We start from the raw sequence: 27,185 nt of genomic DNA, 5'->3' as shown, positions 1-27,185 counted from the left end.
AGTACATGAAAAACATATAATAAAAAAATAATAAACAAGGATGCATCATGTGGTACAAACATTTTAGCAAAATGACAAGGTACACAATCCCAAACCCAATGACGTTTCAGAGATGAACTGTAGTCTCCTTCATCAGGGGTTTTCACAGGAAGTACAGTGTCTATGAGATTCAAATATATATAATAATCAACAGACAAGTCCTAACATATGATACTACATATATATTGAATACAACAGACATAATGATACTTACATCATAATCGCTAAGGAAGTACATATATGCATTCAAACATCTTAAAAAGTGAAAGAAATTGAGGCATGGAGTCTCCCACAGATCCGGTCCACTGAATGGCAATCAAAATAGAACAAAGATAAAGGCCAATGTGTAGAGGGGGGGAGAGAAACAATGTCCACCTCCTCACACCCGAACAGTTCCACTGATTTCTGAATGTTCAGACCGTCAGCGGCCTGTCATGTGCACTGGGGCCCAAAAAAAAAAAGGGAGGATCTGGAAAAAAGAGAGAAGAGCAGGGAAAGAAAAATATAAAAATAAAAATCAAAATGGCAAAATGTCTGAAAAGGGTTAGTGTATGCATGGGGAAGGGGAAATACTGTAACCCCTCCAACCATTACAAGCGTTCAAAATTGCAAAAAGCTACCCGGGTTGACAGGTGGTAGCACTCACAGGCTGATGAAAAATGAGGGGAAGGCAGTTGGAAGGTCTGGAAAGGCACAGGTTTGAAAGAAACCGCTGTCTATTGGGGATACTGTGAAGAGATAAAAAGCACCCAACAAAACATGTGTGTCAGGAGGGAACTTGTAGCTATACCGCCAAAGAACAGCTATACGGTGTAGAAAAAGGGAGTATTTGATGTAACTTACCCAGACATAGACTCATCCAAAGAGCGTCATACCCCAGGCCCTACCTGGATTGCACTGACAAGTGATATAAATATCTCCCCCATGCTCAGCTGTTCAGCTGGATGCCGAACAGCTGAATATGATCTCCCCTAGACCACACCTCCAAAGGCAGGCCCCCTGAGTCACCACTGCCCTGCGCCTCCCCACGACGCATGCGCAGAGGACGCCGCATGCGCAGAGGACGCCGCACGCATGTGCCGCATGGACAGCACGGTGACCGAGACGGCCATACGGCGCACGCATGCTGACGTTATCCAGAGGTGACACGGAGGGGCACGACGCAGTGACATCCCACCGGCGCGGCAGAGATACCTCATGACAGAGGTCGCCAAGGATACCAATGGGAAGGGGTGTCCGCAAGAATAGCAGAACCCTGATCCCTGCAGGCACTCGTAGAGTCCTCCCTGCTGTGCCGGGTGCACATGAGAACAGATGTAAATGTGAAAAAAAGGCCTGAAAAAGAAAAAACGTAATACTGTGAAAAATGTGTAAACACATAAGGCAAATGCATGAGCCCAATAGTATATTATGCCACAGGGAAGGGACCAACAGGAGACCCAACGCCACAACCCTTACAGTATATGGACACAAGAAATGGCAAAGAAAAAAGGGGAACTACGGCCAGAAAGGAACCAGCCAGATGATAAAGGATGATAATGTATAGACAATATAGGACCAAGGCATATGATGAAATAGCAAGCATAGAATACATAAGGAGAATCAAGGGAAAGCGAAGATGAATATAATGCAGGGAAAGAATATACCTTGACCCTTTACAGTCTGGCTTTCGCTCACAGCACTCCACAGAAACTGCCTTACTAAAACTCACTAACGATTTACTAACTGCTAAAACCAACAGCCAGTACGCCATACTCCTACTACTTGAGCTCTATGCAGCCTTTGATACTGTTGACCACCCGCTCCTTCTCAATAAACTACATTCCCTTGGCCTCCGAGATTCTGCTCTATCCTGGTTCTCTGCCTATTTATCACAGCGCTCCTTCAGTGTCACCTACAACTCTGTCTCCTCCTCTCCATTGCCCCTTTCTGTGGGGGTCCCCCAAGGCTCTGTTCTTGGACCCCTTCTCTTCTCTATCTACACCTCCTCCCTTGGTCACTTGATAACCACCCACGGCTTCCAGTACCACATATATGCCGATGACACCCAAATCTATCTGTCTTCTCCTCACCTCACTCCTTCAGTCTCCTCTCGCATTACTAACTTACTAACTGACATATTAGCATGGATGTCGCACTACTTCCTTAAACTAAATCTCTCTAAAACTGAGCTATTATTATCCCCCCTGCCCGTGCCCCCCTCCATGACTTTTCCATCAAAATCAACAATGCAACCATCAGTCCCTCCCCTCACACCAGGGTACTAGGTGTAATCCTAGACTCTGACTTGTCATTTCAGCCTCAAATCCAATCGTTGTCAAAAGTTTGTAGAATTCACCTCCATAACATCTCTAAAATTCTCCCCTTTTTAACAAATGAAACCACCAAGCTCCTCACTCACTCCCTTGTTATCTCTCGCCTTGACTATTGCAACTCCCTTCTCATTGGCCTGCCTCTCCATAGGCTATCCCCTCTTCAGTCTATCATGAATGCTGCTGCCAGACTTATCCACCTTACCAACCGCTCATTGTCTGCCAAGCCTCTCCTCCAATCCCTACACTGGCTCCCAATCACCCAGCGAATTAAATTCAAAATACTAACCACAACATACAAAGCCATTCACAACTCTGCCCCGAGCTACATCACCAATCTTGTACCCAAATATCACCCAAATCGTCCTCTTCGCTCTTCTCAAGACCTCCTACTCTCAAGCTCTCTCATCTCCTCCTCTCATGCTCGTCTCCAGGATTTCTCCAGAGCCTCTCCCATCCTCTGGAACTCGCTACCTCCACCCGTCCGGCTATCCCCTACTCTTGCTACCTTCAGGTGATCCCTGAAAACTCATCTCTTCAGGAAAGCCTATAATGTCTCTAACTAATCTTTTACCACTTCCATCAGCTCATTCCCCACAGTTACAACCTTTTGTACCACCTGCCCCACCCTATTAGATTGTAAGCTCTTCTGAGCAGGGCCCTCTTAATCCTCTTGTATCTTATTGTATTATAACTGTATTGTCTCCCTTTTATATTGTAAAGCACTGCGTAAACTGTTGGCACTTTATAAATCCTGTATAATAATAATAATAATAATAATAATAATATCAAATCAACACCGGCAAATGGATAAAGGGGGAAGGAACATGAGACTGGTATATTCTATTACTTTTCCATTCCTCCCAAATTGAAACCATCCAAAAAGGGCCTGAAGCACATAGCATCGTTTAACCTAGGTGGACGGGTAGCCTTCAAGTTGTATATCCACTGCAGTTCGTGTTGGAGGAGACTTTTATTCCAGTCTCCTCCTCTCGAACTGGGGTGGATACGGTCCAGGATCAAAAATGTTATCTTGGGGAAAACCCCTGAATGGACCAGGGTGGTGTGTCTCACCAAGGGCAAATCTGGGCTGCAGACCTGCATACTGTGAATATGATGGTATGCTCTTTTCCAAAAGGGAAGCTTAGTCTTACCGATGTAAAAGCACCCGCAATCACATTTGAGAAGGTCGACGAACCCAAAGGTCTGGCAGTTCACAAAGTGTCGGGGTTTAAGGATTTGCCCATTGGGTAGAGTTGGACTTCTGCTGGTATCCATGTATCTACAATAGCCACATGCACCGCACATATAGGAGCCCCTATACTTGCAGTGGTCGGCCTCACTTTCTCCCCTATATTCACTTCTAACCAATCTGGAGGCAATCGAAGTTGCTCTTCTAAAGGTGAAAAAGGATGCCTCTGGCAGCAAACATCTTAGGTTAGGGTCCATCGTGAGAATGTGCCAATATTTGGAAACAATTTTCCGAATTTCAGCGTGTTGATTACAATACTTGGTTATGATTCTCAAGGAGTTGTCTGATTTGATGGGCTGCTGGGAGTAAAGGAGATCCTGTCTACTTCGGGTGGTGGCCCGTCAGAATGCCTTTTTCAATGACGTATTGGAGTAACCCCTCAGCAGCAGACTATCACGCAATTTGCCTGCTTCAAGACGAAAGACATCATCATTAGTATAGTTGCGTCTCACCCTTAAATATTAACTGTATGGTATAGACCTTATCAGGGTCTCCGGGTGGAAGCTGGAGGCGTGCAGGATATTATTGCATGCGGTAGTTTTGCAGTAAAGGCTGCTGCTGAGTGTACCATCGATGTTCATCAAAACATGCACATCGAGAAACGAGATGGTATTAATGTCAGAAGACATGGTAAAATCAAGATTGAATTCATTGCAATTTATTCCTGCCAGACACTGATTAAGCAATTCCAGAGGGCCATCCCAGATGGTAAAAATATTGTCGATTTACCTAAACCACACTAGAAGGTGGTCTGTGTACAGTACATTGACAGAGCTTCATCATTCAAGAACATGTTCTCCCACACCCCCAGGTACAGGTTGGCATAGGACGGGGCACAACAAGTCCCCATTGCTACCCCCTACACCTGGAGGTAGTGGGAGCCATTGAATGTGAAGACATTATGGTGAAGGATGTATTCAAGGAGTGACAAGATGAACTCATTATAACCCCAGTCCACATCACTGCACTGAAAAATACATATTAAATATATCTTAATAAAATTTCCACAACACCGCCCATCGCTGTCCCATCACATCTGATATTAATATAACCTTAATTATTTTTTTGTAATTTGTCTTTAATGTTTTATGTTTTTTTGTCCCATTTATCAAAGCATGTTTGATGGTATTGTTTACCAGAATTACAGGTTAATTTCAATTTCACCATGTGTCAACAGTTTTTCATCCACTACACATATCTAAAGTAGCATGTTTTATTGTACAGGATGACCCAAAAGTCTCCATACAAGGGAAACATTTATAAACTCATTATAAATCATATTTTTAATATTTTTATTTTTTATTAAATTATTGTTAAATTATTATTAATATTTTGTAGAAAATTGTAATTTTTTTTGTAAATAAAGGTAAATTTTGCTACAATTTTTAAAATTTTCTCTATGTGTGGTGACTTTAATAACAACCTGTTTAGACATCTTTTTAATGCATATTTTTGTGTGTCTGCCTCTGATAGATGTGATCATGGCATAGATTTTTTTATTCTTAATAAATAATCTTTATTGAAAAGGGTTTTTACATTTTTCCCATACATACAGTGCAATACCAATCATACAAATACAATATCCAACAATCAAATGTATTTCCTATGAAACGTTATCCAATAAATTATTAATTTTACTCATAAATATATGTAAAACATTTTATTTTCTTCACCACCTACATTTCGTAGATTATGAAAAAGAAAATAGAAAAAAAAATCTTACACTATATATCTTCCTTTCTTCCTTATGAACTGCTACATATAATATCCCTTGGGGGAAGCCCTATAGTCCATCCATGGGCCCCATATATTCAAAACTTTTTGACACATCTCCTTTTCGTATACACATATTTTAATTTTCTTATGGTATCATTTACTGCCTTTGCCCATTCCCTATACTGAATGTTGATGGTGTCAGAGTCAATCACCTCTGTGCAATCAATTTATGAGCCTTAAATAAGCATCTAGTCCCTGCAGTTTGTACAATGAATGGTAATGTGTCCCCATCCATATGGCCTAGTATACAGTGCCTTGCAAAAGTATTCACCCCCTTTGGCATTTTTCGTGTTTTGTTGCCTCACAACCTGGAATTAACATGGATTGTTTGAGGATTTGCATCATTTAATTTACAGAACATGCCCACAACGTTGAAGATTTTTTAATTGTGAAGCAAACAAAAAATAGGACAAAATAAAATAAAACGTCAATGTGCATAACTATTCACCCCCCTAAAGTCAATAATTTGTAGAGTCACCTTCTGCGGCTATCACAGCTCCAAGTCTCTTTGGATAAGTCTCTATGAGACTTGCCACATCTTACCACTGGGATTTTTGCCCATTCTTCCTTGCAAAACTGCTCCAGCTCCTTCAAGTTGGATGGTTTGCGCTTGTGAACAGCAATCTTTAAATCTCACCACAGATTTTCTATTGTATTGAGGTCTGGGCTTTGACTAGGCCATTCCAACACATTTACATGTTTCCCCTTAAACCATCAAGTGTTGCTTTAGCAGTGTGTTTGGGGTCATTGTCCTCCTGGAAGTTGAACCTCCATACTAGCCTCAAATCACACACAGAGTGGTTCAGGTTTTTCTGAAGAATATCCCTGTATTTAGCACCATCCATCTTTCCCTCAACCTTGACCAGTTTCCCAGTCCCGACTGCTGAAAAACATCCCCACAGTATGATGCTGCCACCACCATGTTTCACTGTGGGGATGAACAACACATATGGTCCAGCGCCCCGGATATTTACGAGAAGCAAAATGCAACAGGCATAAAAAATTAAATACTTTAATAGGCCAGTGGTAGACCAGTCCTGAAAATAAACTGAGGTAACAATAGTGACTACTAGTGAAACCAGATGTACAAGCACTGTTACAGAAAAAAACACATATGTAAAAAACAGTATTGAAATATAAAAACCAATTTCTCACAGTTGTGGAAATGATAGATATGTATTGTACTTCACATCAACATATACTAGAATAAGAGGACAGTCAGCTTTGAACAATAGGAGGCTAACACCGGAGATCCATTCAATAATGTCCCACAGGAGACCCTGGGTAGAGTGATAGAAGCAAACGACAGGCTCCAAGCAGATGAGAGTAACGAGATGAAGGGGATAAAAATTGAGTACTCACACGCAGAGGAAGGCTAGAGACTACCTCATGCTAGAAGAGGTCGGCGTCATGCGGGGGAGCTCACTGGCACAGGCAGATGGTGGAAAAGCCGCGGTGTAGAGGTGTGTAGTTCCGCCGTGCGGAAAGCGGCCTCAATAGCTCTGGCAGATGGTGGGAAGACAACGGTGTGTGTCTATGCCTTGTGTGAAGCAGCCTTACTGGCTCAGGCAGATAGTGGAGTGACCGCGGCGTGCAACTCCGCCGTGCAGGAGGCAGCCTGGCTGGAGCTCTGTGTCTATGGACGGATGACGTCAGAGCGGGGAAGCCGCTGGAGCGTTGATGGGAGTGAGTCTGCCGCTGGTCTGCCGGAAGGTGTCTCCACAGGGTTGAAGCCTCATGGATGGAATGTGGTGACACTGTGCTGAGATGAAAACTGGATCTAAAGCGCCAGACTAGGGGAAGATGATGCTGGAAACGGGCTGATGGAGCTCACATCCGTCCGACCAGCCTGGAGGATAACTAAAAAGCATGTAGACAATGGATGATGGAAAAAAATGTCTATATATATAAAAAAAAAAATTTAAAAAAGTAAAAATAAAAAAGATAAAAATCAAATCCAGATGGAATGATGGAAATCGTGAGACTGAGGAAATAATGCTGGTTGAAAGGCAACTTCAAAGAAAAAGTGAATGCATGGGTGAGTGGATCAAAGCTCACAGTGAAAGGCTCCAATTGGGGCCTCAGTCCTCTGGTTGCCCTGACGACGCGTTACGCGCATGAGCGCATAGTCAAGGGTATAGGCAACTCACAGGGTTTAAATAGATAAATGTGCAATAAGGGAGGGGACAAGGTGGGCGGGACAAAAAAAAAGTTTAACCCATTGTGGGAATGGGTGGGAGAAAAAACAAAAATTAAATATATGATCTCCAATGTTAATCTCCCACGCCCATATCACCAACTGTAAATAAACATAACATATTATACTTATATAAGGATCATATAAAATAAAAGTCCAAAGAACACACAATTTGCACCTGTATATAAAGGAGGTCTTTGTCAAAAATTAAAACTTCATACTTTTCCATAAAATGACTAAAACTCTCTTAGATATTTTATAAGCAAACCTCTTAAGCAGCGTTTTTAGTCAAAACTTTTTTTCTACTGTTTTAAAAAACATATCTTCCTTCTTATTTTGAGAAATATATACAATAATAAAAGACATGGTAGCCATAATTGTAAATCATCATTGTTATTCTAAAAAATGCACAAACTCTCATTGAATTTACACAAAACTGCATGTTTCCAATTCTTCATTCAACCCCTTAGGGGCAAGCGAGTCAAACATGTAGATCCAAAAAACCTCACGCTTGCACAACAGAGAGAATCTTTCGTTGTTCGTTAGCGTACCCTTGGGGATCGTTTCAATAACAAAAACCTCCAGAAGTCTAATGTCTTTGTCATGGAAGCGTGAAAAGTGCCGGGGTACGCTATGTTCATCGCACCCCTTGGAGATGAGTCTACGGTGATCACCCACCCTGGCCCGTAGGGCCCGAATGGTCCGGCCAACGTAGACTAGCCCACAAGGGCAACGCAAGACGTATATGACAAAGTCAGTAGAACAGGTAATAAATTGCCTGATCTCATATTGTTTGCCTGTGTTACTTGTAATAGTCTTAGTGCCGTGGGCAATGAATTGGCACGTAAGACACCCCCTCTTTTTGCACTGAAAAATTCCCTTTCTATCATGAAAATAAGATCTAATATCAAGGGGGGATTTGGAAGATTTATTTATTATTTTGCTGGGTGCTAACAGATTTTTTAGAGTGCGTGCTTTTCGGAACGTCACCTGTGGGGCTTCAGGTAATACCGGAGTAAGACGTTGATCCAGACGAAGAATACCAAAATGTTTTCTAACTATTCTGGTAATTGATTTGTAACTCTCATTGAAAGTCGAGATAAATCTGACTGTCTGGTTTGTTCGTGATTCGTCTTTCGGATACTTGTTCCTGTCTCCAGGGGAAGGGTTTAGGTGAAACAGGAAAGCATCATTAACGAGATCAGATGGGTACCCCTTTTCCTGGAATTTCTTTTTCATTACTGTTCCCTGATCAACATAGTGCTCCAATCTTGTGCAGTTGCGTCTGAGTCTATTAAATTGACCACCGGGAATATTGCGTTTCCATAAGGGATGATGGCAGCTTCCAAAATGAAGGTAGGAGTTGCCACTAGTTGGCTTAACATGATTTCTAGTGAGGATCCTATGTTGATCATGGAACAGCACCAGATCCAGGAACACAAGTTCCTGAGGGTCTATAACATGGGTAAATGCCAGACCAAAGGCGTTAGAATTACAATGGGCCACAAAAGAGGGAAATAAATCTGGGCCCCCACTCCATATGAGCACAATGTCATCGATGTATCGCTCAAAAAAGACAATGTGCTCGGCGAACGGGTTGTTGGCCCAGATATTGCACTCCTCCCAGTAGCCCATGGTAAGATTAGCATAGACCGGAGCGAAGTTCGCTCCCATGGTGGTTCCTTTGCGTTGTAAATAAAATTGTTCACCAAACGTAAAATAATTACGTCTTAAACAGAATTCAGAGGCTTGAACCAAAAATTGTGATTGTAGCGAGTTGAATTCACCACTATTGGTCAAAAAATGTTGAACAGCTCTCAGCCCTATTTCATGGGGTATCGAGGTATAAAGAGAAGACACATCGAGAGATGCCCACCAGTACCCCTCTTCCCATGAATAGTTCTGAAGGGCTTTGATAACGTCGTTGGAATCTTTAATATATGAGGGCAGTTGGCACACAAGGGGTTGCAGACAATGGTCAATGTACATAGACAAACCATTACTAAAGCTGTTTGTGCTTGCTACAATTGGTCTCCCAGGCGGGTCCACCAATGATTTGTGGACCTTTGGGAGATGGTAGAAATAGAGGGTACTACATTCGGTTGGCAGTAGGAATTGTTTTTCTTTACTGGTGAGTACACCATTTTGCCAAGCTTCCTGAACCAGCGACCTTAACTCCAGTTGAAACTCAGGGAGAGGATCGGACTGTAGTTTGAGATACGTTAGAACCTTGATATTAGATCTTATTTTCATGATAGAAAGGGAATTTTTCAGTGCAAAAAGAGGGGGTGTCTTACGTGCCAATTCATTGCCCACGGCACTAAGACTATTACAAGTAACACAGGCAAACAATATGAGATCAGGCAATTTATTACCTGTTCTACTGACTTTGTCATATACGTCTTGCGTTGCCCTTGCGGGCTAGTCTACGTTGGCCGGACCATTCGGGCCCTACGGGCCAGGGTGGGTGATCACCGTAGACTCATCTCCAAGGGGTGCGATGAACATAGCGTACCCCAGCACTTTTCACGCTTCCATGACAAAGACATTAGACTTCTGGAGGTTTTTGTTATTGAAACGATCCCCAAGGGTATGCTAACGAACAACGAAAGATTCTCTCTGTTGTGCAAGCGTGAGGTTTTTTGGATCTACATGTTTGACTCACTTGCCCCTAAGGGGTTGAATGAAGAATTGGAAACATGCAGTTTTGTGTAAATTCAATGAGAGTTTGTGCATTTTTTAGAATAACAATGATGATTTACAATTATGGCTACCATGTCTTTTATTATTGTATATATTTCTCAAAATAAGAAGGAAGATATGTTTTTTAAAACAGTAGAAAAAAAGTGATGTGAGTGGGGGGAGTTTTGCACTGGAATTAAACACCCTGTTGTGAAGTTTCATGTTTTTGCTCCCAACATTATCTTAAATCATTTTCCCGATCAACCTTCTACTAGCATTTTGTTGGAAAACGTATGAATACAATGTTAATTGTTCTTTAAGCTATGTGACGATTGTACAAGATTCTATGTACGATTTCTGTTTGTGATATATTTTTTCTATACAATAAAATCTTTATGGAAAAAAAAAAAAAAAAACACACTAAAGTTATTTTTAGTACACATAACAGCAATATATTACCCAATTATAAGATATATCTGAAATATAAAAAATGAGCTTGCATTGAGTAAATAAATATCCAACGTGTCAAGCCTTAAAATGGCGTACAACCGTGAAATGGCAACAAACTTCATACTCAAAACTGTTCACAGGTGATGCTTTAAACTCTTTTACAGGTCATCAGTTTAGAGTTAGAGAAAAGAGAAAAATTGCGCTAGAAACCAATAAAGTGAAGCAGCGGCTATTAGTGGGGTACACCAAAGACAAATAGAAATGGAAAAGCCGCGCATTAAACTGATAAATACATAAATAAATTAGTATAAATAAATCTGTGAAAAATATATGAAAAATTCCTTGATAATATGGAACTAATAAAAGTCCAACAACAAAGAAGGAAATCCAAAATTCCTCGACCGTCCAATTAGTGACACTTAATGCTTAAATGAAACAAATAAAAGTCCCAACTGATGAATGGCATGCTTACCAGATAGTAAGCCAAATCGAGTGGATGGCTTAAACCCAGCCTGGGCCTTTAAGGAACCAATCACGGTGGATTATGACAATTTTCACTCGTGAGATTGACGTGGATTCATAAAAATTCAACCCAAAAAAATATAGAGCAACATAGCGCAATACTGACAAAATAATATATGTAAAAGAAAAAGTGACCCTCACAAAGTGAGAAAATAATAAAAACACCCAGTGCTTAGAGACAGCAGGTAACACACATAGGGCCGCTTTAATATTGTGCAAATCATGCAGGTAGTGGATCGTCTTCTAGTGAAAGAGGTAGTGTATACACCAGCACCGCACAGAGGGTCTGCTTACCAGATAATATATAACAAATGTGGATAATATATCTGTCAACCGAATGCTAATCCTCGAAGGGGTTTTATACATACAGCAAACCACATAGAAAGCCTGCTTACCAGATGTCAAACTTCGGTGAGCAAAATGACACAGCCAGAGGAAACGGCCAATTTATGTAGAGAGCGGTGTAGATCCATCATCCATCATCAGACTTTCAAAGTCTGCTGGGTTCAGAGAAGCAATTGGCAGAAGAATACGACATGAGCATAGAGCTACATCAAGTATGTGTATCGTGGAGCCTTTGACATGTCCGCTATGATGGATCCACACCGATTCTGGCCTTGGCAAGAATCTTGTAGGTCACATTCAAGAGAGAAAGAGAGATAGGACACCAATTTTACAAGTTGCATCTCTACCCCTTCTGCTTATACATGATTGCAATCAAGTCCTACCTGAGAGAAAGAGGCATTCTGCCCTCCACCACCATCTCCTCATACAGCTCAAGCAGGTCTAGGTCAGTGAGGACCCACAGCACTAGATAAAGCTCCACTGGGAGACCATCACAGCCTGGATCCTGCCCCACCTAAAAGATGTGATGGCAGAGAGCAGCTCCTCCAGTGGCAAGGAAGAGTTTGTGGTGGACAAGCCTGCAGGATCAATAGTGTTAGCTATTGATAGCTGACTGGATCCTGTCGGATGCTGTTATGCCCATTTCTTTCAAAGTAGAGGCTGGTGTAGAGGTCACTGACCACTTTCATCACATTCTTCTTCCCCTTCTGGAGTGCTCCAGTCTCATCACATTATCATGTTTTCCACATTCTCCACCTTGGAATGGAAGATGTGTCTGCATTCCTCCTTGAAATGTCCCTTCAGGCATATGTTGGTGACCTCCAGGTACTTCCTCACGTCCTAGCCACATTGTTGAAGGCCCTGCAGTCTCCTGAGTTCCCTCCTCCTAGTACACACTTGCTGACATCCTCTTGGCTGAAAGAAGCTGTTTAGCTTGACTTTCACAAACTCTCACCAGTCACATTTCTTAAGAATCTCTTCTTCTCCTGGCATGTGATATAGGTCTCCTTAGGTTCCACCAGCAAATCTTCTTTTTCCAGTTCGGCTTCAACGATCCTGGGCTGGGGGTGAGCCCCTCGCCTAGGTCCTCCTAAAAAGTGCGTGACCGTGTGGTCAGAGAGAAAGCAAGGTACCCTGAAGTGACCACAATGCTTGACTGCCCTGGAGGTGAACACAAAATCAATCCTGGAATGCACAGATTTGTCAGGACAGCACAGCAGTGTAGTTCAAGGCTCCATTCCCTTCAAAACTCACATTTTCCTTTAAGGAGGCCTCTGTGATTATTCCCCTGTTTATCCTAAATGTAGCATCAAGCTTGGCATACATGCTGGAGTGACTATTCTCTGAAATTACCACCGAGAACTACTGCACTAGTGGTGATGAGTGGGGACTTAAGGGTCTGTAAAAGCCCCAATCATGTACTCTTTTCCAGGAACTCATACACATCAATGAGCCTAATTGGCTTTCCTGCCCATGAACCATCTATGACCAGTCAGCCACAGATTAGCTCCTGGACAGATTTAACCATGAGATGGACACTCCTGACAAGATTTGCTACCCCTGTAGACTTGCAGTTATCACCTCCAGACCAGTAGGAGGCACTGTGGGTCTACTGGAAAGACAGATGAGTGTACCTCCTACAGAAGGGTAGGGCACACTCCTGAAACACATAGACGTCACTCTGATGGGAAGAAAGAAAGGTCATCACAGCCCGCTTCCTAGATGTGTCTTTGATGCTCCTTACATTAATAAAAACATAGAGATCTTAGCCATCATGGACCCAGAGGTGTGCTATTGGATTTAGGTCAGGCAAGCGTGGGGGTCATTCAATGGTTACAATTCCTTTATCCTCCAGGAACTGGCTGCATACTCTTGCCACATGAGAGCGGGCATCGTCGTGCCCCAGGGGGAACCCAAGACCCACTGCACCAGCATAGGGTCTGACAATGGGTCCAAGGATTTCATCCCGATACCTAATGGCAGTCAGGGTGCCATTGTCTAGCCTGTAGAGGTTTGTGCGTCCCTCCATGGATATGACTCCCCAGACCATCACCGACCCACCATCAAACCGGTCATGCTGAATGATGTTACAGGCAGCATAATGTTCTCCACTACTTCTCCAGACCCTTGGAGAAGTCTGTCACATGTGCTCAGGGTGAACTTGCTCTCATCTGTGAAAAGCACAGGGTGCCAGTGGCAGACCTGCCAATTCTGGTGTTCAATGACAAATGCCAATCGAGCTCCACGTGCCAGGCAGTGAGCACAGGCCCCACTAGAGGACATCGGGCTCTCAGGCCACCCTCATGAAGTCTGTTTCTGATTTTTTGGTTAGAGACCATCACACCAGTGGCCTGCTGGAGGTCATTTTGTTGAGCTCTGGCAGTGCTCATACTTGCACAAAGGAGAAGATAACGGTCCTGCTGATGGCTTAAGGACCTTCTACGTCCCTGTCCAGCTCTCCTAGAGTAATTGCCTGTCTCCTGGAATCTCCTCCATGCTCTTGAGCCTGTGCTTGGAGACACAGCAAACCTTCTGGCAATGTCACGTATTGATGTGCCATCCTGGAGGAGTTGGACTGCCTGTGCAACCTCTATAGGGTCCATGTATCACCTCATGCTACCATTAGTGACACTGTCTCTAGCCAAATGCAAAATTAGTGAAAAACTGTCAGAAAAGAGGAGTAGGGGAAAAAAAGTCAGTGACCTCCACCTGTTTTGGTGGTCATCTCATTGTTGCCCATCTAGAGCACCTGTTGGTAATTTTATTAACACCAGAGCAGCTGAAACTGATTAACAACCCCATCTGCTACTTACATGACAAGATCAATATCCCAGGAGTTTAATCGACTTGATGCTATACTCTGGTTAAAAAGTGTTCCTTTAATTTTTTTTGACAGTGTGTATATTATACTGGAGGTAAGGCCATGTAAATACCTTCTGTTATAAGATGGTGATATTGAATATCATTGTTCAGGTACAAAAGACTGTTGATGTGATGTCTAAATCTCAAATGTAATTTAATGGGCAGCACAGTGGCTTAGTGGTTAGCACTTCTGCTTGCAGCACTGGCATCATCAATGTGAATCCCAGCCAGGGCACTATATGCAAAGAGTTTTCATGTTCTCCCTGTGCTTGTGTGGGTTTCCTCCGGGTCCTCTGATTTCCCCTGAAACTCCAAAAAGTGGTTAATTGGCTCCTGTCTAAGATAATCTAAATTTGGCCCTAGTGTATGTATGTGTGCATGTCAAAAAGGGGCCTAATGCCGCGTACACACGAGCGGACTTTACGGCAGACTTTGCCCGGCGGATGGGATTTCGACAATTCGATCGTGTGTGGGCTCCAGCGTACTTTGTTTTCTCAAAAGTTGGACGGACTTAGATTTGAAACATGTTTCAAATCTATCCCACGGACTCGAGTCCGGTCGAAAAGTCCGCTTGTCTGTATGCTAGTTCGACGGACAAAAAGCCAAACTAGGGCAGCTATTGGCTACTGGCTATGAACTTCCTTGTTTTAGTCCAGTCGTACGACATCACGTACAAATTCAACGGACTTTGGTTGATTGTGTGTAGGCAAGTCCGTTCATTCAGAAAGTCCGTCGTAAAGTTTGTAGAAAAGTCCGCCGGGCAAAGTCTGCCGTAAAGTCCGACCGTGTGTACGCGGCATTAGACTATAAGTACCCCAAGGTTGGTTGTTGCTGTTAGTGCTATATAACTGCCTGTAATAATAAAAAAAAAAAAACTACAATCCGTTTGTTTATACAACTAATCTTGACTCAGCATTCTCAGAACATAAGAAGTTACAATTTTCCTTAGACTAAACATAACCCCTTCCCGCCAACCGTACGCAGATGTGCGTACTCGGCTTTCCGGGGTTATACCGGGATGATCCCTGCAGGCATCATCCCGGTGTCGTTGTTTAGAGCCGGTGATCGGCTATCCAGATATAACAACCGATGCGGCTAAAAGCCGCTCGGCTGTTATACCGGAGGAGCGGGAGGGGACATCCCCCCCTCCCGCCGCCTCCCGCCGCTCTTACCGGGCCTCACGTGCGATCGGGAGGCCCGGTATCCAATCGGCTGCCTTCAGCGGCTGGGGGCGGGTTGGAATGAAGCTGTGGGCAGCTTCATTCCAGCCTTCTCATTGTAAACGCATAAGCGACGTCATGACGTCACTTCCCGTTTACTCGGCTGCCAATGGCGCCGGTTTTAAAAAAAATACAGTGTTCAGAATTGCCGTTCTGAATACTTTGAAGTGCAAAGGAGGGATCGGGGGTCTTTTAGACCCCCGATCCCTCCATAAAGAGTACCTGTCACCACCTATTTCTGTCACAAGGGATGTTTACATTCCTTGTGACAGCAATAAAAGTAAAAAAAAAAAAAAAAAATTTTTAAACACAATTTATAAGTATAAAAATAAATAAAATAAATTCAAAAAAAAATTTTAAAGCGCCCCCGTCTCCGCCAGGTCGCGCAGCGAAGAAAACGCATACGGAAGTCGTGCCCGCATATGTAAACGGTATTCAAATCACACATGTGAGGTATCGCCACGATCGTCAGAGTGAGAGCAATAATTCTAGTACTAGACCTCCTCTGTAACTCAAGCCTGGTAACCGTAAAAAAAAATTAAAGCGTCGCCTATGGAAATTCATAGGTACCGTAGTTTGTCGCCATTCCACGAGTGCGTGCAATTATAAAGGGTGACATGTTTGGTATCTATTTACTTGGCGTAACATCAACTTTCACATTATACACAAAAATTGGGGTCACTTTACTGTTTGGATTTTTTAAAATTCATGAAATTGTCCCTTTTCCAAAAATTTGCGTTTAAAACACCGCTGCACAAATACCGTGTGATATAAAATATTGCAACAATCTCCATTCTATTCTCTAGATTCTCTGCTAAAAAAATATATATAATTTTTGGGAACTCTAACTTATTTTCTAGCAAAAAATACGGATTTTAACTTGTAAACACCAAATTTCAAAAATAGGCTTAGTCATGAAAGGGATAATATTGTCACATTATGATAACCATGAGCCATAAATATTTCTATTTTATTCCCAGATATTCAGGAAAAGCACAAACAACATCTGATGGAGAAGACAGGGACTCTAATGGAGCATAGACCCCCAGGAACTACTCTGGAACCACAAAGATTCCTCATCAATGAGCGTTATGTGAACCTTATTGTAGTTTCCACTGATCAGTTCAGGCAGCGTCCCCTGAATGAGATAATACAGACTGGGGTAAAACATGAGGAATGCTTGAAGGAAACACAGATTGCACTGGAACAGATTTCCCTCAACAAGCTTTTCCACTGGAACCAGCAGTCACAATGTGTACCACATGCAGTAATGGTGAGCGGAGTGCCAGGAATAGGGAAGACCACAATGATGCAGAAATTTGTCAATGACTGGGTGACCGGAAAACACTACCAGAGGTTTTCATTTGTCTTCTTCTTTAGATTCCAGGACCTTAATGGGCTGGGAGAGGTCAGCTTGGAGGAGATGATTCTTCATCAATATCCATATCTGGAGAGTCAGATTGGAAATATTTTACAAGATCCAGAGAGACTTCTGTTTATATTTGATGGCTTAGATGAAAGTATTCACCAAATGGATTTCAAATCAAGTAAACCCTTTGCTAACAAGACAATATCTGGGGAGATTGTGATCAGTTTGGTGAGGCAGAGTCTTCTTAAGGGTTGCTCTGTACTGATAACCAGCCGCCCAACCAGACTGGCATCAGTTGATACCAGTGTTTTCCAGAGAATAGCTGAGATCATGGGATTTCTCCATGGAGACAGACTGACCTTCTTTAATAATTTCTTTGGAAATAAGGAATTGTCAGAAAAGGCTTTTCATTATGTGCAGGAGAATGACACGCTGTATACTTTCTGTTATATCCCATCATACTGCTGGATCATCTGTACAGTGTTATCAATGTGCTTCAGAGCCCAACCAACAATCACTGATCAGCTGATGACATCATTACCCAAAACAGTGACACAACTCTTTGTTACATTTGTCTCCAACATTTTGGCCAACCACTGCCAGATCAAAGAAGGGGACCACACTGTCCGGGAACTGCTGACATCTATTGGATGGATGGCAGAACATGGAGTCATGAGTGACATGATTGTATTTGATGATCGTCATCTGGAGTCATTCCGTGTGAGAAATGACAAACATCTCTTTTCATGTTTCATGATGGAATCTGGTCAGCCTCCTAATGTGGATTACACCTTCTTACATCTGACTCTTCAGGAGTTTTTTGCCGCTTTAGTCCATTTTATTGCCTATAATCCTGACAGATTACAGAAAACACTTGATAAGGCAAAATCTCACAAAGACGGCCGTGCTGAAATACTCCTCCGTTTCCTCTGCGGTCTCTCAGACTCTTCTACTAGATCCATGTTAAAGTCTCATGTGGGACAATTGTCTTCTCAGGCCGCCAAACATGTCATCACCTGGATCCAGAAGAAATTTGCAGAAATAGTACCTTACAAATCCCAAGCACTCAACAAAGAGATATTCTACTATCTCCATGAGAGCAGGAATAAGGCTCTGGTGTCACAATGTATTGGGTCAAATAAAGTTGGCTTTTCTAATGTCCCCCTCAGCCCTCTGGACTGCTCTGTGCTGTCTTTTATCCTTCAATCCCTCAAAGAGACACAAGATGTAAATCTAAATTCATGTAACATTCAGGATGAAGGATTGAAGAAATTTATACCAGCTCTACACAACATTAAGAGTCTGAGGTAAATAATAAATATGATTAATCACCATGCTGTATTCAATTGGTAATTTTAGATGTTTTTTCCAGAGAAATTATTAATTATTGGTGTGATTTTTTTTCTATGATATGCAGATATGTACATATTTATTTATGTGAATACATCAGATAATACTTAAAGTGACTGTAAAGTAAAAGCAATTCCCTACATTAAGGTAAAAAATAAGGATGCCAGGGTAATAGAAAATGATCCCAGTGGGAAATGTCTAAAAAGAGGGGGTAAGGGTTGATAGTCAAGGGTAAAAATATTGGTAAAAAAAAAAATATATATATATATATATATATATATATATATATATATATATATATATATATATATTAGTAAAGGATATATCGATAAAAAATATGTAAAATATCTATATAGCGGGGGTCAAGCTACAATAAGGAGTGTGTCTCTATTTCTTCATTGAGTCCCCCCCGGCGAAAGATCATCCTCAGCATTCAGACTTTATAAAGAATGCAACAAGAAATGTAAGGGTGCAATTAGGACGGCTAAGATAGAACATGAAAGACACATAGTGGAGGAGAGCAAAAAAAATCCCAAGAAATTCTTTAAGTATGTAAACAGTAAAAAAGGGAGGACAGACCATATTGGCCCCATAAAGAATGAGGAAGGACATCTGGTTACAAAGGATGGGGAGATGGCGAAGGTATTGAATTTATTCTTCTCCTCAGTCTTCACAAGTGAATCGGGGGGCTTCAGTAACCAAAACTGCAGTGTTTATCCTCATGACACAACACAGGAAGCACCTCCATGGTTAACAGAGGACGGAATTAAAATTAGACTTGAGAAACTTAACATTAATAACTCACCGGGACCAGATGGCTTGCATCCGAGGGTACTTAGGGAACTCAGTCAAGTGATTGCCAGACCGTTGTTCCTAATTTTTACAGTCTATTGACTGGAATGGTACCAGCTTATTGGAGAAAAGCCAATGTAGCACCAATATTTAAAAAGGGCCCAAAATACATCCCTGGGAATTACAGACCAGTTAGCCTAACATCAATAGTATGTAAACTCTTGGAGGGGATGATAAGGGACTATATACAAGATTTTAGTAATAAGAACGATATCATTAGCAGTAATCAGCATGGATTCATGAAGAATCGTTCTTGCCAAACCAATCTATTGACCTTCTTTGAGGAGGTGAGTTGCCATCTAGATAAAGGAAGGCCCGTAGACGTGGTGTATCTGGATTTTGCAAAAGCATTTGACACAGTTCCCCATAAACGTTTACTGTACAAAATAAGGTCCGTTGGCATGGACCATAGGGTGAGTACATGGATTGAAAACTGGCTACAAGGGCGAGTTCAGAGGGTGGTGATAAATGGGGAGTACTCGGAATGGTCAGGGGTGGGTAGTGGGGTTCCCCAGGGTTCTGTGCTGGGACCAATCCTATTTAATTTGTTTATAAACGACCTGGAGGATGGGATAAACAGTTCAATCTCTGTATTTGCAGACGATACTAAGCTAAGCAGGGCAATAACTTCTCCGCAGGATGTGGAAACCTTGCAAAAAGACCTGAACAAATTAATGGGATGGGCGACTACATGGCAAATGAGGTTCAATGTAGAAAAATGTAAAATAATGCATTTGGGTGGCAAAAATATGAATGCAATCTATAGACTGGGGGGAGAACCTCTGGGGGAATCTAGGATGGAAAAGGACCTGGGGGTACTAGTAGATGATTGGCTCAGCAATGGCATGCAATGCCAAGCTGCTGCTAATAAAGCAAACAGAATATTGGCATGCATTAAAAGGGGGATCAACGCAAGAGATAAAACGATGATTCTCCCACTCTACAAGGCTCTGGTCCGGCCGCACCTGGATTATGCTGTCCAGTTCTGGGCACCAGTACAAAGAAGGGCAACAAAGCTAATAAAGGGTCTGGAGGATCTTAGTTATGAGGAAAGGTTGCAAGCACTGAACTTATTCTCTCTGGAGAAGAGACGCTTGAGAGGGGATATGATTTCAATTTACAAATACTGTACTGGTGACCCCACAATAAAGATAAAACTTTTTCGCAGAAGAGAGTTTAATAAGACTCGTGGCCACTCATTACAATTAGAAGAAAAGAGGTTTAACCTTAAACTACTTGGAGGGTTCTTTACTGTAAGAGCGGCAAGGATGTGGAATTCCCTTCCACAGGCGGTGGTCTCAGTGGGAAGCATTGATAGCTTCAAGAAGCTATTAGATAATCACCTGAATGACCGCAACATACAGGGATATGTAATGTAATACTGACACATAATCACACACATAGGTTGGACTTGATGGACTTGTGTCTTTTTTCAACCTCACCTACTATGTAACTATGTAACTATGAAAGAGTGTTCAAGGAATATATCCAGTACGTTTCTTGCTGACATAAACGTTTAAAACGTTCTGCAGTCGGAAGGTCTCTGGGAATGGCCTCTATGACCCAGACTTGGAGGCCTTTGGTGGATTTTTGGTGTTCTTTCAGGAAATGGAGAGGGACACTATGTTTGTCACTGCCCTTTTCTATGAAGCGCCTGTGTCCGCCAAAACGTTGGCGTAAGGTGCGTATAGTCCTGCCCACATAAGACAGGCCACATGGGCAGGTCAGGCATTATACCACGTATTCACTAGAGCAATTGTGGAATTCTTTTATTGTATATGTTTTTCCTTTGATGGTGAAGTCTTTTTGCCCGTGGTTCACGAATTTACAAGTGAGGCATAATTTTTTCCGGCATTGATACATTCCCACTAGTGGAATGAGGGGAATATATGAGATTGAGGTGGGTGGGGCATTTTTGATTTTACTAGGTGCTATTTTACTCTTTATGTTTTTTGCTTTGCGGTAGGATACCTTGGGTTGTTGGGTGAGAGAGGGGCCCAGGAATGGGTCTCTGAGCAGGATGCACCAATTTTTGGCTATGATGTTCTCCATTCTTTTATGACAGCCATGGAACTGAGTTGTAAATCGTGTTGGTTGTAAATCATCTGCAGTTTTTGCCTTTTCCTCCAACCCTTAGCCCAAAACCTGCCATCACACATTAGAGATAGTACCCATCTACTAGAAATGCTTTCCTTCTATACTTGGGAACCAACTTATCAGTGGGTTTCCCTAGATGTCGCATCCCTATATACCTCCATCCCTCACGCCATAGGCCTCAGAGCTGTGGAACATTTTCTCTCTGAGGATCCTCTCATCAACCCCAGACAGGCACAGTACATCTTGGAAGCCACCAAATTCTGTTTAGAACATAACTATTTTGAGTTTGATCATACATTTTATTTACAATCCCAAGGTACCAAGGTGCCAATTTCGCTCCAAGCTATGCCAATTTGACTATGGGCTATCGGGAACTACAGTATGTCCTATATAACAATCCCTTTGCTGCTCATATCATCTACTACGGACGTTACATCGATGATATTGTAATAATCTAGGGTGGTCCAAAAGAAAGTGTGGAGCCCTTTGTTGAGCATTGCAACCACAATTCCCTAGGGCTATCTTTCACTCATGTCCAAGACTCCAACAGATTAGCCTTCCTGGACTTAGAACTTTTCCACAGTGAATCCCAAATACATGCCACAAACTTTGTCAAACCAACTGCTGGAAATTCCTACATCCACTACCAGAGCTGTCACCACCCAAGGTGGATCCAAAATATACCTAAAAGTCAATTCCATAGAATCCAGCAAAACTGCACCAAAGACGAAGACTACCATACACAAGGCATACTCCTTTCAGAAAAATTCCAGGACAAAGGGTACCCACCAAATCTGGTTAAAAATACCTTCAGCCAACAAGCAACAAAACTTCAACCAGAGGCAAAAACTGCAGATGATTTACAACCAACACGATTTACAACTCAGTTCCATGGCTGTCATAAAAGAATGGAGAACATCATAGCCAAACATTGGTGCATCCTGCTCAGAGACCCATTCCTGGGCCCCTCTCTCACCCAACAATCCAAGGTATCCTACCGCAAAGCAAAAAACATAAAGAGTAAAATAGCACCTAGTAAAATCAAAAATGCCCCATCCACCTCAATCTCATATATTCCCCTCATTCCACTAGTGGGAATGTATCAATGCCGGAAAAAATTATGCCTCACCTGTAAATTCGTGAACCACGAGCAAAAAGACTTCACCATCAAAGGAAAAACATATACAATAAAAGAATTCCACAACTGCTCTAGTGAATACGTGGTATAATGCCTGACCTGTCCATGTGGCCTGTTTTATGTGGGCAGGACTATACGCACCTTACACCAACGTTTTGGCGAACACAGGCACGTCATAGAAAAGGGCAGTGACAAACATAGTGTCCCTCTCCATTTCCTGAAAGAACACCAAAAATCCACCAAAGGCCTCCAAGTCTGGGTCATAGAGGCCATTCCCAGAGACCTTCCGACTGCAGAGCGTTTTAAACGTTTATGTCAGCAAGAAACGTACTGGATATATTTCTTGAACACTCTTTTGCCGGGGGGACTCAATGAAGAAATAGAGACACACTCCTTATTGTAGCTTGACCCCTGCTATATAGATATTTTATATATTTTTTATCGATATATCCTTTACTGGTATATATATATATATATATATATATATATATATATATATATATATATATATATATATATATATATATATTTACCAATATTTTTACCCTTGACTATCAATCCTTGCCCCCTCTTTTTAGACATTTCCCACTGGGTTCATTTTCTGTTACCCTGGCATTACTTGGGGGATAAAAAACTTTTCCCCATCCCCCTCTACTTTTTTATCCCATAATGTGCTCCATTGTCCACCAACAATGCATCCTTATGCATTTTTTAATCGCATTTTTTAATCCCATTTGTGACACTTTCCTTTTTTTTACCAATCTTTTATTAAAGTTTTCTTTTTATATAATAGTCGTTTATTAAATCAATGATCCTTTTTAAATAAAACATTTTTTCTTTTGCACATGAAACTATTGAACATATTTTTCCCACTACCAACCTTTGTTTATTTTTTACATCCTTGTTTTCACAATGCGGGTCCGCTGGCTGTTGTGGTTCCACAGCTGCGGAAGTCCCGCCCACATCCCATCAGTCAGATGTCCTGTACTTCCATTTAAGTCGCTCTCCTCCTGAGAGCAAACAGGCCAGTAGAAGGAGCTGTGAGCCCTGAGCGCATAGCCTGTATTATCTCCTATCTGTGTCTGGACACTTCCTGTGCACCGCTGACATCACTTCCACTTCCGGGTTCCAGGGTGGTTAGCGTGGAGCTTCCACACACTGGACACTGCTGTTAAGCCTATCTCAACCAGGAACCAACATCCCCTGAGGTGAAGGACTGCCAGTGAAGCCTGCACACCAGCACATCCCAGGACAACACAACCCCTGATGGACATCGCCACCCCATCTGAACTGACTTACCAGTAAGTGTATGTATTACACCTTCACCATATAACAGTTTCAGCAGAGTTGGCGCCTCCACACCCCCCTTCCCTTTTCAGTGCATTTTAATCAAAAGACTATGACTAAAACTAAATTGCAATTACTGAAATGTACTGGAGATTTTAGTCGACTAAAACGTAGGACATTTTAGTAGACTAAAATGTACTGGAGATTTAGTCGACTAAATATGACTAAAACTAAAACAAATTCCAAAAAATGGGACTAAAACTAAAATGCCATTTTAGTCCTAAGACTAAAATTAACACTGGGCCCAGTCTCCAAAGGGAGGGGATCATGCTCTGCTTCAGTATGTCACAGTACATGTTGGCATTCATGGTTCCTTCAATGAACTGTAGCTCCCCAGTGCTGGCAGCACTCATGCAGCCCCAGACCATGACACTCCCACCACCATGCTTGACTGTAGACAAGACACACTTGTCTTTGTACTCCTCACCTGGTTGCCACCACACGCGCTTGTCACCATCTGAACCAAATAAGTATACAGTCAAGTCCATAAATATTAGGATATTGACACAATTCTAATCTTTTTGGCTCTATATACCACCACAATGGATTTGAAATGAAACAAACAAGGTGTGCTTTACCTGCAGATTTTCAGCTTTAATTTGAGGGTATTTACATCCAAATCAGGTGAACGGTGTAGGAATTACAACAGTTTGAATATGTGCCTCCCACTTTTTTAAGGGACCAAAAGTAATGGGACAATTGGCTGCTCAGCTGCTCCATGGCCATGTATGTGTTATTCCCTCATTATCCCATTTACAAGGAGCAGATACAAGGTCTAGAGTTTATTTCAAGTGTGCTATTTGCATTTGGAATCTGTTGCTTTCAACTCTCAATATGAGATCCAAAGAGCTGTCACTATCAGTGAAGTAAGCCATCATTAGGCTGAAAAAACAAAACAAACCCATCAGAGAGATAGCAAAAACATTAGGTGTGGCCATATCAACTGTTTGGAACATCCTTAAAAAGAAAGAACGCACCGGTGAGCTCAGCAACACCAAAAGACCCGCAAGACCACGGAAAACAACTTTGGTGGATGACCGAAGAATTCTTTCCCTGGTGAAGAAAACACCCTTCACAACAGTTGGCCAGATCAAGAACACTCTCCAGAAGGTAGGTGTATGTGTGTCAAAGTCAACAATCAAGAGAAGACTTCACCAGAGTGAATACAGAGGGTTCACCATTGGTGAGCCTCAAAAACAGGAAGGCCAGATTAGAGTTTGCCAAACAACATCTAAAAAAGCCTTCACAGTTCTGGAACAATATCCTATGGACAGATGAGACCAAGATCAACTTGTACCAGAGTGATGGGAAGAGAAGAGTATGGAGAAGGAAAGGAACTGCTCATGATCCAAAGCATACCACCTCATCAGTGAAGCATGGTGGTGGTAGTGTCATGACGTGGGCATGTATGGCTGCCAATGGAACTGGTTCTCTTCTATTTATTGATGATGTGATTGCTGACAAAAGCAGCAGGATGAATTCTGAAGTGTTTCGGGCAATATTATCTGCTCATATTCAGCGAAATACTTCAGAACTCATTGGACGGCGCTTCACAGTGCAGATGGACAATGACCCGAAGCATACTGCGAAAGCAACCAAAGAGTTTTTTAAGGGAAAAAAATGGAATGTTATGCAATGACCAAGTCAATCACCTGACCTGAATCCGATTGAGCATGCATTTCACTTGCTGAAGACAAAACTGAAGGGAAAATGCCCCAAGAACAAGCAGGAACTGAAGACAGTTGCAGTAGAGGCCTGGCAGAGCATCACCAGGGATGAAACCCAGCGTCTGGTGATGTCTATGCGTTCCAGACTTCAGGCTGTAATTGACTGCAAAGGGTTTGCAATCAAGTATTAAAAAGTGAAAGTTTGATGGATGATTGTTAATCTGTCCCATTACTTTTGGCCCCTTAAAAAGTGTGAGGCACATATACAAACTGTTGTCACTCCTACAGCGTTCACCTGATTTGGATGTAAATACCCTCAAATTAAAGCTGAAAGCAAATCTTGTTTGTTTCATTTCAAATCCATTGTGGTGGTGTACAGAGCCAAAAAGTTTAGAATTGTGTCAATGTCCCAATATTTATGGACCTGACTGTATCTTGGTCTCATCAGACCACAGGACATGGTTCCAGTAATCCATGTCCTTAGTCTGCTTGTATTCAGCAAACTGTTTGCAGGCTTTCTTGTGCATCATCTTTAGAAGAGGCTTCCTTCTGGGACGACAGCCATGCAGACCAATTTGATGCAGTGTGCGGCGTATGGTCTGAGCACTGACAGGCTGACCCCCCCAACCCCTTCAAGCAATGCTGGCAGCACTCATACGTCTATTTCCCAAAGACAACCTCTGGATATGACGCTGAGCACGTGCACTCAACTTCTTTGGTCGACCATGGCGAGGCCTGTTCTGAGTGGAACCTGTCCTGTTATACCGCTGCATGGTCTTGGCCACCGTGCTGCAGCTCAATTTCAGGGTCTTGGCAATCTTCTTATAGCCTAGACCATCTTTATGTAGAGCAACAATTCTTATTTTCAGATCCTCAGAGAGTTCTTTGCCATGAGGTGCCATGTTGAACTTCCAGTGACCAGTATGAGAGAGTGAGAGCGATAACACCAAATTTAACACACCTGCTCCCCATTCACACCTGAGACCTTTCAACACCAACGAGTCACGTGACACTGGGGAGGGAAAATGGCTAATTGGGCCCAATTTGGACATTTTCACTTAGGGGTGTACTCACTTTTGTTGCCAGCGGTTTAGACATTAATGGCTGTGTGTTGAGTTATTTTGAGGGGAGAGCAAATTTACACTGTTATACAAGCTGTACACTCACTACTTTACATTGTAGCAAAGTGTCATTTCTTCAGTGTTGTCACATGAAAAGATAGAATAAAATATTTACAAAAATGTGAAGAGTTTACTCATTTTTGTGAGATACTGTATATATATATAATAATCCACAGGCCTCAATATTGAATTGACCAACCCTTTGCAGCTATAACAGTTTTTTCAGGGGTTGGGCTTGGCCCCTTAGTTCCAGTGAAGGGAAGGCAGGGCTAGGCAACCTCGGCCCTCCAGCTGTGGTGAAATTACAAATCCCATCATGCCTGTGATCGTCAGGGTCTTGCAATGTCTCATGGGACTTGTAGTTTTAAAACAGCTGGAGGGCCGAGGTTGCCTACACCTGTCTTAAGGCATCAGCATACCAAGACATTTTGGACAATTTCATGCTTCCAACTTTGTGGGAACAGTTTGGGGATTTGATTGGACACAGCGGGAGCCAATCAGCGGGTGTCTGCTGGGACCCGCTGATCATTCCCGAGAGAGACAGAGCGGCGGTCTGCCGATGTAGGAACACAGATCTCTACCTTCCC

The 27,185-nt window shown here is 42.3% G+C and overlaps 1 protein-coding gene across 1 annotated transcript in view; it reads left to right on the top strand.

Annotated features, from left to right (window-relative positions):
• Nucleotides 1–27,185, top strand: part of LOC141117590 (NACHT, LRR and PYD domains-containing protein 3-like) — a 129,231-nt gene that overhangs the window by 36,465 nt on the left and 65,581 nt on the right. Inside the window, exons 5-6 of the mRNA XM_073610512.1 lie at nucleotides 6,830–6,842; nucleotides 16,638–18,333. Coding sequence (XP_073466613.1) covers nucleotides 6,830–6,842; nucleotides 16,638–18,333 — 1,709 coding nt within the window. The remainder of the gene's footprint in view (nucleotides 1–6,829; nucleotides 6,843–16,637; nucleotides 18,334–27,185) is intronic.

The sequence above is a fragment of the Aquarana catesbeiana genome, linkage group LG13 (assembly GCF_042186555.1).
Source record: "Aquarana catesbeiana isolate 2022-GZ linkage group LG13, ASM4218655v1, whole genome shotgun sequence".
NCBI classification, from domain to species: Eukaryota; Metazoa; Chordata; class Amphibia; order Anura; family Ranidae; genus Aquarana; species Aquarana catesbeiana.
The sequence above is the reverse complement of the archived record's forward strand: the minus strand, read 5'-3'. Positions and strand labels throughout refer to the sequence as shown.